This window comes from Balaenoptera musculus, chromosome 3, assembly GCF_009873245.2.
Source record: "Balaenoptera musculus isolate JJ_BM4_2016_0621 chromosome 3, mBalMus1.pri.v3, whole genome shotgun sequence".
NCBI classification, from domain to species: Eukaryota; Metazoa; Chordata; class Mammalia; order Artiodactyla; family Balaenopteridae; genus Balaenoptera; species Balaenoptera musculus.
The window spans coordinates 55,851,451-55,865,714 of record NC_045787.1 but is presented as its reverse complement, the minus strand read 5'-3'; the positions used below and the strand labels follow the sequence as shown (position 1 = coordinate 55,865,714).

Below are 14,264 nucleotides of genomic sequence, written 5' to 3'. Positions count from 1 at the left end.
GTGAAATTTGATATTGTCTTGAGTATGAATACCCAGCTTTGCCAAGGTATGTTATAGCCAAGTATTAGTAACCAATACACTTTTCATCAGTACCGTCACACGTAGCAGGCATGATTTCAGCCCCTGATAAAAACACTGGTGACTGAAGAAAACCAACCAGTTATTGATTTAGCAAATAGCTACTGAGAGCCTACCATGTGTCAGGCGCCTCCTCTGGAGGTTTACTACTCTTACAGGATGAAGAACTGGGTGAATCTTACTGGATTACCAAGTAGCAGAGAAGTATTAATATGGTATTTAACACTAATGGAAAATATTATTAAATGTCAGGAAACGTTCTTGTTCCACTTGCTGAGTATGGCCCTGTGGAATTTTTATTTTCAGAAAGAATTTATTTTATTCTCAATTATATTTCTGTATAAGATGCTGGTATGTCTATTACTGTTCTCTTTAATAAGCCATGAGAGAAGAACACTAAGAGGGAATACTATTATAGTTACAATAAAAGCTACTACTGCTTCTAAAAATAATAGCAGTAGCTAGCATGTGGAGTGCTTACTTTGTAGCAGGCACTGTTCCAATTTATTTTTAGCCAATACCTTTTAAACAATCCAACAAGGTAAGTCTATTATTAGCTTTATTTTATAAAAACTGAAAATACCAGTTAAATAAGGTGCCCAAGGTTAACAAGCTACCAAGCTGTGGAGCTGGGATTTGAACACAGGCAGTCTTACTCCAAACTTCTAATACTGTCCACTACCCTCTATACCAAACTAGACTGAAAACACCTTGAAGCATAAAATTTCTTTATGTATCCTTAGCACCAAGCACAGTGCCTGAGTCACAGTAAGTATTCAGTAAAATGTATTTAAGATGCATGTTTTCATTTCAATTTTCAAATGGTTTGAGGATTCTAATGGCTACTACTTGTAGTCTATTGGTAAAAGATGTTTAGAAAGAAGCTTGTCAATTTAAGTGATGAGAAAAAAAAGACATAATTTCCCCCCCTTCTTTCTTGTAATTTCCCAACAGGAATACCAGCAATATGGTCTCTGAAGGACTTTTTTTTTTTTTAAAGGAGAGCTGAAAAGGAATAGACTAAATTTCATTTGATGAAAATAAAAGTGAAGTGCCTAAGGAACTTTAATAATCCTTTCACAATCGCTGTTATCAAGCAGAAGTTCTGAAAAGAAATTCTACTGCTTAGGGTTCAATGGCCAAAAAACTATGCTCCTGTTGTCTTTCTGCTTTTATCAAAAAGTTAAAAAGTACCATTAGAAATGCACGCTGAGCTTTAACAGCCAATTTTCCCCCCTGAAACTTCTCATTTTACATTGAAACCCAATGGAAAAATAGAAGTACTATCCTTTTCATTTACACCTTCAGATTCTTTATCAAATTAAGTTTATTCAACTTCTTCATGTTTCTAACATCACAAACGAGCTGGGAGATTTAATTTCCATATGCAATTTGAACAGTATATTGAGGTAGAAACTTTTATAATCAAGATATTAAACACACACATACCATAATCAATGTTTGCACAAGTAGAAAACTCAGTGAGAGGAAAAGCAGTTTTATTTTCAGTTAACGAGAATCACAAAGTTTATACTGTACCCAATTTTAATACTATCAGAAATAATTTAAATATTGACAGCTCATAATTATAAATTATCGTATTTATAAAATAAAACTACATGCAATGAACAGTTTCTAACCTCCTCAAAAATAAGGTGGCGTGGGGGGAGGACAAATCTTACCTCAATAAAGGAATCAATGTGCAACATCAGAGCTTGAGTTCTACTGATGATAAACTGATTGACACAGGCAACAGCATGAGACCTAGAAACAAAATTCAAAATATACTCATTGAAGCTCTGTTCCATTTACAGAAGACTGGCAAGAATTTAAACGTTCCTCCATAAAAATATTACAGTGTATGTACAGCCATACGTGCACACACGCACCCTAAAAAGAATGAGTCAAAACTCTCTATGTATTAAACATATTCTTCACATTCTTTCCGTGTTAAGTGAAAAATGCAGGTTGTGGAGCAATATGGTAATGCTACTAAGAAAGTGGAAAAGCATCTGGAAGGACATGTTCGCTCTCAAGAGTGGGAGGTTGGATGGGGACATAACGGGAATTTATTATTTTAGATTTAAAAATAATGGGTATGCATTCCTTCTGAAACTGAAAATGGGGACTGTTCTACAGCCTATGTGTTCTGACATACCTAATCTAATCCCATAGCAATTCTTAATGGCACTACTGTTAAAAATATACCCATAATCTAATCACTTACTACCTCCACTTCTCCTCTAGTCCAAACCATAATCTCCCAACGGGATTATGCCAACAGGCTCTAACTGGTTTCCCAATTTCCATTATGCAAAACCCCACTACCTGTTTGACACACATAAATAAGATCACATAATATCCTTGTTCAGATTGCTCCAGTAGGAATCTACTTTTCCTGCCAAAAGTCAAAAGGTAAATATTTTAAGTTTTGTGGGCCACATAAGACCTCTGTGGCAGCTTTATTACCCACCCGCCCACTTCAACCTTTTAAAATATGAAATCATTTGTAGCTCATAAGTCACGCCTGAATTTGGCCACACGGGTCACAGCGTGCCGATTACTGGCGTAAACACACCCCTGTAATGTGCTACTCTCTACCCCTCTAGCTTCATTTCCTACTGTGCTACAAAATCGTTTTCTTCTGTCACTCTAAAAGGTTTCTTCCTAACTCCAGGGACTTTGTACTGTTGTTCCCTCTTAAGTGATCTTGGCTTTGATCGTTCAGAAAAGCCTTGCTACTTTACTTTGTTCAGGGTTTCTGCACAATTGCTGCCTGTGACAAAGAATGTGCTACGTAACACACCTGTGAATCACTACCTAACCCCTTATGCTCGCTATTTTTCCACAGTATGTGTCAACCCTGACAAGGTCCGCCCCACACTGAATTTCAGCCTCACACAAAGGACTTTAAAAGCGTGACTGTTAACCATTATAAATGTAATTAACCATGTAGATGGTGGAGAAGTGTCATAGTCAATGAAAATTTCAGTAGAGTGACATTTCACAGGCTGTCATTAGAGGAGTAGATTTCAATGATCAAGTCCACCTCTATGGAACAGCCAGTTATCTTCTGCCGATCGCAAAAATAGTAAGTAGTGCAAAATAAGGGAGTGGTCAGGTTCGTATCAGAGTTTATAAATTAATTTAATATTGGCTATATAGATACCTTATTTTTGGACTACTGTGCTTGAAGAACTGTAAAAATTTAGGAATCATGATGTTGAGAGGACGATCTAAAACATCACTATCTAAAATCTCAGCAGAATCTTCACAAATCTTCTGAAGGGCACCAAATGCTCCCTGTAAAAGACATTTCAATGATTAGAATTAAAAATGAAGCCATTTTAAAAGCAAATTGAGGAATATTAACTAATTTGTATGGATTAATGTTCCCAGTCCGCATAAAACCTGCATCATAAAATCTATACATTTAATCATCAGCTATAAGAGAAATTTATTATACCACTGAGTTATTTAAAACCTCAGTTTAAATATAATGGTACATTTTAATTTTAGCATTAAATGTCTTAGAATTAGAATTTTACCATCAGGGACTGTAAATAATATCATCTAATTAAAAAACTTAACTTCTGAAGTATTCTTGCCAATTTTACGTCAACACTAATTTTTCTCTTATTAAATACCAGTTTGTTAAAACAATGTAAAACTCTATGTTTACGTATAAGTGCATTTAACCATTGTACCACTTCTCTTTTTGAAGAACAAAAGGAGGTGTTAATTATCATCAAAAAATTATTTATATGTAAACCATTCATTGACAAAAGGTGTTAAAAGGGCAGGCAATTCAAATTGGCAATTTCCCCTACAACCACTTTACAACCAAGTGGCTTACCTAGAGAGCTCCTGTATATAATATCTAACCTACCAGTTACCTCAACCACCTACTTTACTCTGCTTATAATTCTATCAGCAGCACCTTGGGACTTATTCTCTACACTACAGGTTAATTTAAGAATACTGTATGACTTAGTAGCTCCACAATTTCATGCTTATCAGTTTAAACTTTTTATTCTTGGAAAGTGCTTGCTTAAAATTTTGGCTTCCTTTTATGTTATCATTATACCAAAGCACTATTTAAATTTTAATCAACTGTTACCTGATGGCTAAATATTATTTTTATTTTAGTTTTTCTGTAACCTTCCAAGGCATTACTAGAAAATGTATATATGAGAATGCAAGATTGTTTTCTTTTTCTTTGAGGGAGGGAGAAGAGTGACTTTTTAAGACTCCTTTTTGCTAGCTTTCCCTCTCCCTGGTCCTCTCTTCCCCAAGTCGGATCTGGCAACAAAATGTTAAGTCAAAAAGACCACCTGATTCCTTTTTATTAGGTTATTTTTGCACCTGCCCTGCCTCCAAGCCTTGCTCTTTTTTGAGAGGGAGATAAGTCACTGCCTTGAGAGGCAAAACACCTAAAATGATTTCTATTTAAAACAGATTTCTATCCAAACTGGAAGCCTGCTAATGAAAGAGATGGTTAAGGTACTCATTAAGTGAGAAATTACAGGAAAACAAATCCATACAGATTCCCTTTCATCTCCCCAAATAGAAAGGTTGCTACTGATTTGATCAGTGGCAAACAAGAGATTATAATTAATATATACTTAAAACTATACTACATATACCTCAGACATACCATACAACAAGAGGCACAAAAACAACTTAGAGACACTGAAAATGTACCCAGTCTGGGAATTTGGTAAATTTAATTAAGCCCATCTTCGAAAAATACTACTTCACCTGATTAAGCTTGACAATTGCTCTGCTGATTACATATACACACACCCAAGAATAGTTTTAAAATACAAAGACAGAAGATATTTCCTTGTAGGAAATATAGTAAACAGGTTTTATAACTTAACGGTCTTTAAACAGTAAGATACACGATCACTAACGTAAAACAAAAAGGTAACTTTAGGCTTCTAAGTTTTGAAGTTATATGTTTCAGAGGAATTATTTTTTCTCAATATTACTAATAAACATGAAAAGAAAAATAGAAAAATTATATATGAAGCAAAAATCCTTACCTCGCAAGTGTTGTAATCTTCAGAATCCAACAGGCTACAGAGTTTTGGTAAGAGGTCAGGCCAATTCTGCAATTCTCCCTTGGAAGCTATAGTTGTAATCAAAATACCTTGAAAGAAAACACACCCCTTTAGGAAATCTGACTGCATTATGTTAGATACTGCCTTGTGAACCACCACAAGCCAATGTGAGTGCTCACGTTTGCACGTTGGTGTGTGTGCACACGCATGCACGTGCACACACACACACACACATACAGTTTAAATGTTCCAAATCAGTGTATGACTTGCAAACCACGTCAACAGTAACATTCACCAAGGATCACTGTATCACCACAGTACATCTGTGGAAACCCCAACATAAATCAGATCCATTTCTAATCTTGTTTTCCAACACTTCACCCTCTTTGTATTTTTAACAAGTACCTGTACAAAAGACTACAACCTGCTCTTCTCCAACAATATCAAGAATAGTTCTACTAATTAAAATTACCCCTATTTTATAAAAATTATATACAAAAGAGTAGAAAGAAATACACCAAAATGTTATTAGCAGCACTTATCACTGGGTGATGAGTATGAGGTCTGTTAGATTCAAATAAAAACACATAAAAGGGGTAAGATCAGCTCTCTGACTTAACCTAGGATCAAAGCCATGACTCAGGGCAGGGAGAGAGAAAGTACATAAGCCATTAGCCCAGAACATTCCAAGGATGAATCACTGGCAAAGCGATTTTGGATCATGGAGGCTAGTGGCATAGGCTGACTGATCATGTCACTCTGACTGGATTATTTCAACTGTGTTGTGTGGCTTAGCTGTAATAGCTCAGGATCATGCAAATACAGAAATATGTATGTAACACAAAAATTTTGTATTTTTCTCTGCCTTAGTAAATTTAATATTAGTACCATAATGTAATATGCCTGGTGATTACAGATCTTTTAGCACCTTAATTAAGAGTATAAACTAACAGTAGGCAAATTATATGTAATTCAAAATACTACTCTGTAAAAAAAATTTAAAAGAAGAGAAAAAGTTCTCTCTTCATAGTTATTTTGAGAATTCAGTGAGATAGGCACACAAAGTGCCAGGCATATAGTAAATACTCAATAATTATTATTGAACAGCAAATTCTACTGTCTGTGTATATAAATTCTCTTTGAGTTTTCCATTGTTAGTTTTGGGAAGGTTGCTCCCAATGGTAAAGAGTTAAAAAATGTAAAGAGTATTTACTCTCCACAAGAAAAATTTACTCTCCACAAGAAAAACTAAATTATATGGTAAGGGTCTTAAAATGACAGCATTTTTAAGATATAACCCGTACAATTAAGTGGCCTTCTAGTAAGATCAAAAAGCAGCGAGACTAACAGTAGATCTGTTCCTTCTTGCCACGTATTCTTTCCTGAAGTTAAGACATGAAAGAATTGAGGGAAAGAGAAATTTCTGGATCTGCCTAAAGGAAACCAAACATGTCTTAAAACAAGCAATAATAAAAATTAAACACAAACTAAAACTTGGTACTAAGAGTCTGCTGACATTCATGACTTCTGCTGAGAGAATATTAAAGAATGTTGACAGACTGACAAATTCAAATTAATTTGGCCCCATATAATCTCATCCACTCTCAAAAAATATTCTAATGCCAACGCAGTTGCAAAAAGTGAAAAACTGTAATTCTCAGTGGACTCAACAAAGATGGGAGTGAAAACTGATGTGCCTGGCAATACCTATTAAAATTTTAAATGTTTAAAAAACACTCTGACCCAGTAATACTACTTCTACGAATGAATTCTATAGAAACTTTCTCACCTGTGTATGAAATACATAAAAGGATGTTCACTGAAATAATAAAATTACAAACCATACATTCTTTAACAAGGAGAAACAATTTTACACCTCTCTAATGGATTACCACACAGTCACTGAAATGTGGTCCTTCCCAGTACACTTCCTTGGCAAGATTTACCGTATGTACTGTTAAGATTAAAAAATTTTTAAAAAGACTGGTATACACTCACCATCCTTTTTACCACTGTCAAGAGTCTGGTAGAAAATTAGGAGTATATGAGGGTCTATCAGAATAACCTAGGGAGACCCTTTCCTCAAAGTAAAAATGCCCTCTACCTATCCTATTTAAAATCAGTGTTAATAATGGCAATGTTTAATATTTGGAGGGAAGTTACAGAGCCTCTGCTTTTTGAGTCAGAGATGAACTGGGTACTTTTCAAACCTACCATGAGACAAAATATACAAAAGCAAAGAACTTTTAATGAAAATGACTGACTCATTATGGAGGTTCTTTACTGAATTCCATTTAACCAACCTGCCAGATTAACAGAGGCTTTCCAGGTCCTTGTAAAACATAGCTGCTGAAACCTCATGGCATATGGAATCTACCCATTGGTGGGCTATTCTGCAGTACATGTCTATTTCTGCTTCTACCAGATGATGTGTGTGCTTACCCACAGTCAGTTGTATTGGCTCCCAAACCTACTTATTCCAGTTACTATAAACTAAGCATTTTAACACAGTCTTTCATAAAATGGTAGAAAGTTGTTCTTTCACTGAAAACAAGTTGAACACTTAAAAGACTCAAAAATTACTGTAATTAGGTACAGACAAGGCAAATATGAATTAAAAACAAGGGGGGGATACAGTGAAAATCTAAGGTCCTACACGGAAGATGTTTTACAAAGAAGTTTTTCTTTACATGCAAAAGAAAGTGAAACTGGAAATTATACCCCATGTATGACACAAGGAAGACATAATTAAGGAACCCACAGAAAAAACAGTAGTCCTAGATTAATATCACTTGTTAATGCCCCACTGTAACCAACTTTGATTAAGCAACTACTAGTGAACCTGGTCTCACTGGATTAAGAGAGCTTTTAGTAACATTATTTCAAAAGCAGCAATGAAAAATTTTCCCCATCACAATTCAACATGAAATGGATGATAAAAATTCCTATGGAAATGGTCTGTCATGTCAGAAACCAACCCAGTTACAAACAGGATAAGCAAAATTGTAACAGATTACTTACCTACAGTAGCTCTAATCAAAGGAGAGGAGTCACCAATATTGTTTAAACATTCACTCTTAATAAAGTCTGTTACACCATTTGGGAAGTTCTGAAAGTGTGCTTTCACGTTATTCTTCAAAATGAGACCACTCAATGATCTTGTGGGTTCATCTGTAACAGAACAACAGCACTGAGTTTTAAAGTAGTTTTCATTTCAAAATATACCAAGAACGGTAACTTTAAAAATGTATTCAGAAACTGATTGTAACATTTCATTAATTTGCTATAACCAGGAAAAAAAATACCATAAATGATTATCCAAGGATTAGCTCCATGATTTATAGTTCAGGGTTTCTCAACCTTGGCACTATTGACATTTTGGGCCAGGTAATTCTTTGTTGAGGAGTGCTGTCCTGTGCACTGTGAGATGTTTAGCAGTATCACTGGCCATAGGTGCCAGTATTACCTCTCCAAGTTGTGACAACCAAAAATGTCTCCAGATAATGTCAAATGTCTCATTGGGCAGCGGGAAGGGGGGGGGGGGAACACACAAAACTGCGCCTGGTTGAGAACCACTGATTTAATTTAAGAGTTAATTTAGTTTATATATGGCCAATGTACTCAAGCTTTATTGGAACCTGATATGAACATCAAATTACAGATCTGAAAGTATTAGTCACTAAAGATAGCCTATTAAAAAATTAAGTGGACAAAGAACATATGGGATCACCTTCACATACAAATAACTGCCGTTCATTTATATCATGTTTTTCACTTGCCTCTGAGCTAAAAAAAAAAAAAAAAAAAGGGGGTGGGGGGTAAAACAATATTTAAATTTCCAGAAGTTTTTAAAAAACAGAATCTACGTAAAAGAAGTTTAATCCGTAGATGGTACTAACAAATTTTCCAAGAACCAATTTAATATTAGAATATAACCAATGCTTTAACAATTGGCCTCATCACCAACAATGTTAGCAACAGTTAACATTTTCTGAATGTTTATTAGGTACTAAACACTGCTAAGTGCTTTCCAAGTAGTTTGCATTTAATCCTCACAACCTCATGAGACAGGAATTATTATCTCCACTGCACAAACAAGGAAACTGAGGCCTTTACCAAAGTCACACAAGGCTACGAAGTGGGGAAGCCAAAACATCAACCTTAGGAGTCCGGCTCCAGAGCCTACACTCGATGCACGGTACAGGATCACCCTCCTCAAAGGGCTAGAAGACATGAACAGCTGGTGTATTGAACACAATATGCTGTTTCAGCACTCCTGTTTTACGTACTTTACTAAAAAATAAAACCACCCAAGCTTGTTCTAGCTAGTAGTATGCTCTCAAAGTCTGATTGGCATTGAAATCTTCAGGGGTACAGGACAGGGGGAGGCAAAAAGATAGTGTTTCTTTGCATATAAACCCCATTCAAGCCATCACAGCAATATAGCCTACGAGCTTTTTATGTCACCCTCTAAAAATTTCTTCCTGGTTTCAATTACCATCATTCAATCAGTAACCTATAATGAAACAAAAACACTTCTAAATTCTCTTGAAAGTTTAAAACTTCCATAAAATAAATGAATAGATTTATTTAACTTTATAAATTTAACTTCTTCGAGCAATAGGCTTTTTTGTCTTAAGTCAGCCATTAATAATTCAGTCATGTAATTTTAAATGGCATGTGTATTTGTTTATAAGAAATACACTATATCATTTTTACAATTAAGATTACAAGATGAAGTTTTAAAAAAATCACGAGGTGAAATGATTTAAAATTAAAAACATAAAATATTTTATATCAAAATACTTATTTTAATTAAAAATATCCCCAGTCCCAAATTCATTTAGAAGGGCCAAAAAATTAACCACATCCTCTTTTTAAAAAGACTACTTTACTAGGTCTCAATTCTCATCTGTAAAGTGAGGGAAGGAGATGAGCTGATCTCTGAGGTCTCTCCACATCTAAAATTTTACTCCATGATTCAGTGTAAACAAATTCACATGAGGAATGGCAAAAAGGTTCCTAAATAAATAAGCATTTTCATTTCAAGAATTTACTTATGTTCCTTCTCTAATATGGATGGCATCAATGCTAATTTTTTTAAATAGAAAACTAGATATAGCAAACTTATGTCCCAAATAAATCAATAAACACGGGAAGAAATACCAAGTATTACATAAAATCCTTTCCAACATTTTGTGGTTTTGTAATTAATAGGTCTTTTGGGAGGCAGTTACACACCCAACCTCTCTTGCTGCTATTTGAATTGTAAGTTTGTCTGCTTTTAAAAATACTTCTGATGTATCCTCATAGCCCAAAAAAGTTTTAAGAAAGAGTATAATATTATACCAATCTTAATATTTGGAATTCAGGATGAGGACATGACAGAATAGATGACTTGGTGAAAACAAACTTAAATTTTTCAAATTAAACAATATAGTTTAGAAAAATTCATTTACTAAATCTTTAAGTCCTTATAGAATTATCTGATTACAACTATGATGTGGGAAAAATAAGATTTCTATATTAAGAAATAACACATCACATTAATGTATATTTATCAAACTAGGAATATTAATTGCTGAATGTAAAGATATGTTGAAGGACTTTCTAGTTTCTTAAAATTTAAATTTAGAAATTTAAGAAGTTTCTCTTACATGCCTCAATCACCAATTAAAATCCCTAAAATTAACTAGAAAATTTGAAAATAATTCAAAATAAATCATTATACTGTGCATGAATTATTAAAATCTGAATAAATACAAGATTAGTGAGATTTTAAGGCCATTAACGCACTCGCTAGTGCTTGGAGTTGAAACCTTATGGACGGTCTGGTAGGCTAACACAGGCATTTTGTAGCTGAAAAAAGCAAGAGAGGTGAAATGAGTGTCAGAGTCTAAGACTTATTTCTCAACTCCAAGTGTAGTAGTTTTTACTAATTGCACTATGGCTTCTGAAAGGGTATGGTGCTTTCACTTAGAGGCCAGTCAGTTGCTCAAAAAATACTTGAGTGCGTTCTGGGTGTCTGACAATGTTCCAGGAAGGGAATACTCAAATAACTCTACGAAGAACACCTCTCACTACAATGTAAGCGCCACGAGGGCAGATGCTCATTTATTTTGTTCACTTTTATTGTCCCTGAGCGAGCAAACTGCCTGGCAAAGAAGAGGTGCTCAATAAATACTTGTGAAATGAATAAAGTCGAGATGGACACATTACTTGTATTAGAAACAATCAAATGACCGTGTCATTTAAAAATCAGATGATCTGGGCTTCCCTGGTGGCGCAGTGGTTGAGAGTCTGCCTGCCAATGCAGGGAACACGGGTTCGAGCCCTGGTCTGGGAAGATCCCACATGCCGCGGAGCAACTAGGCCCGTGAGCCACAACTAACTGAGCCTGCGCTCCGCAACAGAGAGGTCGCGATAGTGAGAGGCCCGCGCACCGCGATGAAGAGCGGCCCCCACTTGCCGCAACTAGAGAAAGCCCTCGCACAGAAGCGTAGACCCAACACAGCCATAAATAAATAAATAAATAAATAAAAATAATTAAAAAAAAGAATCAGGTCATTACATATCTACATCTTTAAAAAAAAAAATCAGATGATCATGTCATTTAAAAATCAGGCTGTTATATAGAGGTAATTTTAAACTGTTGTAGAATAGTTAATGAAAAAGTTTCATGTATACTGTTAGGTTTAAAAAAGTTACAGGAGTCTATAAATCGAATGATCCTTTTTCTGGTTAAAATTTAAAACAGTACATAGCCATATAAAGGAGTACAGAATTAAGAGATTAACAACTGTCTCTGAGTGATGGGATTATACATGACTTTTCATTTTGGTTATATGAACTTTTAATCATACAAATATGATCACACATATAGTCAGTTATTTAGCAAATCCTGCATTCAATCTGTGTATTAAAAGAAATCAATCTCTATGACAGTCATGTAAAAGGACTGAAGCAAAGCACCAAAGTAGACTTTGCAACATTCTTTTCATTTGCAAAGAATGAGTGAATTTATTACAAAAACACCCAATTAACAACTGAATGCTCATTAAGCATCCAAATGCTTAGAGTGATAGTAGCTCTTTCATTCCACATCTTTAAAGCAAGTGGTTACTACAAAATGAAATCCTTTGAAATAAGTCACTCTTCGTATATTTTAACACATCTCAAAGACAAAATTTGAAGTGTAAGAAACTTTTAAGTAGTTACCAACACAAACCCTACTTACCTTCAGATTTTAATTTTGTAAGAACAAAAATCAGGTAGTTGTTAAAGTCTGGATATTGATTGAGTTGTTCCAGTTTCTAGAACAAACAGTAGTTAAGGAAACTTCTCAGTGTAATTAATCTAAGGAAGGAATTAGGCACTTTTAACCTAAAATCAAGAATCTCTTTTGTGATTTTTAGCCTTGCATTTTTTCCAGTAAGAATAAAGTTATCTTATTAAAACCATCAATATGCTATTCCAAGAACACACCAATGGTTGTGTTAAACCTCTTGTGCGCTTTATGGCTGAAATATTAATATTTTACATCAATTATATTCAAGACAACATAAGCCAAGCTCCACCTTCAGCACAGGCGCATATCATATGGAAAAAATTTTCAAAACAATTTCTTTGATTTATTTGAACTTAAAAAAAAACCCCTAATCAGAAAGGTATTTAAGTATAAAATGACAAAAATGAAAAGCACCCCAAAGAAACAAAAACAAGTGTCTTAAAGATCACTTAGGGAAATTAACTTTATAAAATCGCCTTTTAACTTAAAGTGCTTTTATCAGACTCATTTGTTCTTTAGAATTCAAAAAGTTAAGATAAAATGCTATTTATGTGCAAATCTACATATCAAACCTTATTATATAACAGTCAGTATTATGAAATTACTACACTGCAACAGTTCTACAGTTTTGCCCCCCACCCCCCAACAAGACCTAACGTTTCCAGTGACACCAACACGCAGGTATTTCATTCTGTTGGCAGGCAACAATGACATAATGGTTGGTCTACTATGTCTTTCTTCATGCCCTCTAATCCCTAACATGCTTTTTAATAACACCTCTAATTGTGTTTTATTAGACAGAATTTTCTCAATAGACTTAAATCTTTAAATTAAATCCACGATACACACTCTAGGCACACCATATTAGCTACTTATTATACACTAGAATACTCTCAGTGTTCAGTGCTCGGAACATAAATTAATATCAAAATACATTTCTCTAGAAAAATTCCAAGGTGTACTTTCTTTGACCAAAAAAATCCTAGTGATTTCTTTCTTTAGTGAACAGCCAAGATTAACAGCATGCTGATATGCTAATAATTTTTTATAAATATTTCCTGATAAGGTTCACTTTCTTAGAACTTGAGCTATCTATCCATAATAGTATAACGGTCTTTCTGAAAGTGCTCAAGCCTATACAAAAACAATAATTACATTCCTTCCAAAGGAGACACAAAAGAACAAGGTCATTATTAGGCACTCTGAAAATATAAAGCAGTGCGTATTTTTAAAATACTATTAACCTTTATCTACTGAAATTTAATTTGTTCCTTATGCAGAGGGCATACTATGCTCCAGGCACACAGAATAAACCGTAAATTTGATTCCTAGCGCACGCATAATACTGAGCATATAAAAGGTACTTAATAAATATGTACTAAAACAAAAAATTATGATATACAGTGCTGTACAAGAAATTACAATGCAGTTTTGGGATTGGCTAACTTAAGAAATTAACTGTCACATAACACCTACAATTCATCAAATATCAACATTTATCATTTCTACAGCTATGACAACACAAATTAAGACTGAGCCACAACAATGCTTCAAATACAAGCTCCAATACACCCCAAAACGACTATTCTTCCCTCAGTACTAGCAGTATACAAGCGAAATGGCTTAAAAAAAAAAACCAAACCAAGTAGACCTAAATCATTAACACCTCCATTTTAAAATAAGCAGTATTAATTAACCAAAAGGCTAGATACTTACCTACTGAAAAATTTTAAGTTACAGCAATGCAGTACTTCTTTGAGAAACTTATTTACCAGAACTTCTCAAGTAACTGTATTTAACTTAACGTTTATAGTGTTTTAAATTTAAATACG

The 14,264-nt window shown here is 34.3% G+C and overlaps 1 protein-coding gene across 4 annotated transcripts in view; it reads right to left on the bottom strand.

The window, feature by feature from the left end:
* The window catches only part of TNPO1 (transportin 1), an 87,411-nt gene that overhangs the window by 42,193 nt on the left and 30,954 nt on the right, over positions 1-14,264 (bottom strand). For all 4 annotated transcript variants that reach the window (XM_036845792.1, XM_036845793.1, XM_036845794.1 and 1 more), the window contains 5 exons: positions 12,382-12,457; positions 8,166-8,315; positions 5,127-5,233; positions 3,248-3,381; positions 1,761-1,842 (listed from right to left, as the gene is read on the bottom strand). In XM_036845792.1, coding sequence (XP_036701687.1) covers positions 1,761-1,842; positions 3,248-3,381; positions 5,127-5,233; positions 8,166-8,315; positions 12,382-12,457 — 549 coding nt within the window. The remainder of the gene's footprint in view (positions 1-1,760; positions 1,843-3,247; positions 3,382-5,126; positions 5,234-8,165; positions 8,316-12,381; positions 12,458-14,264) is intronic.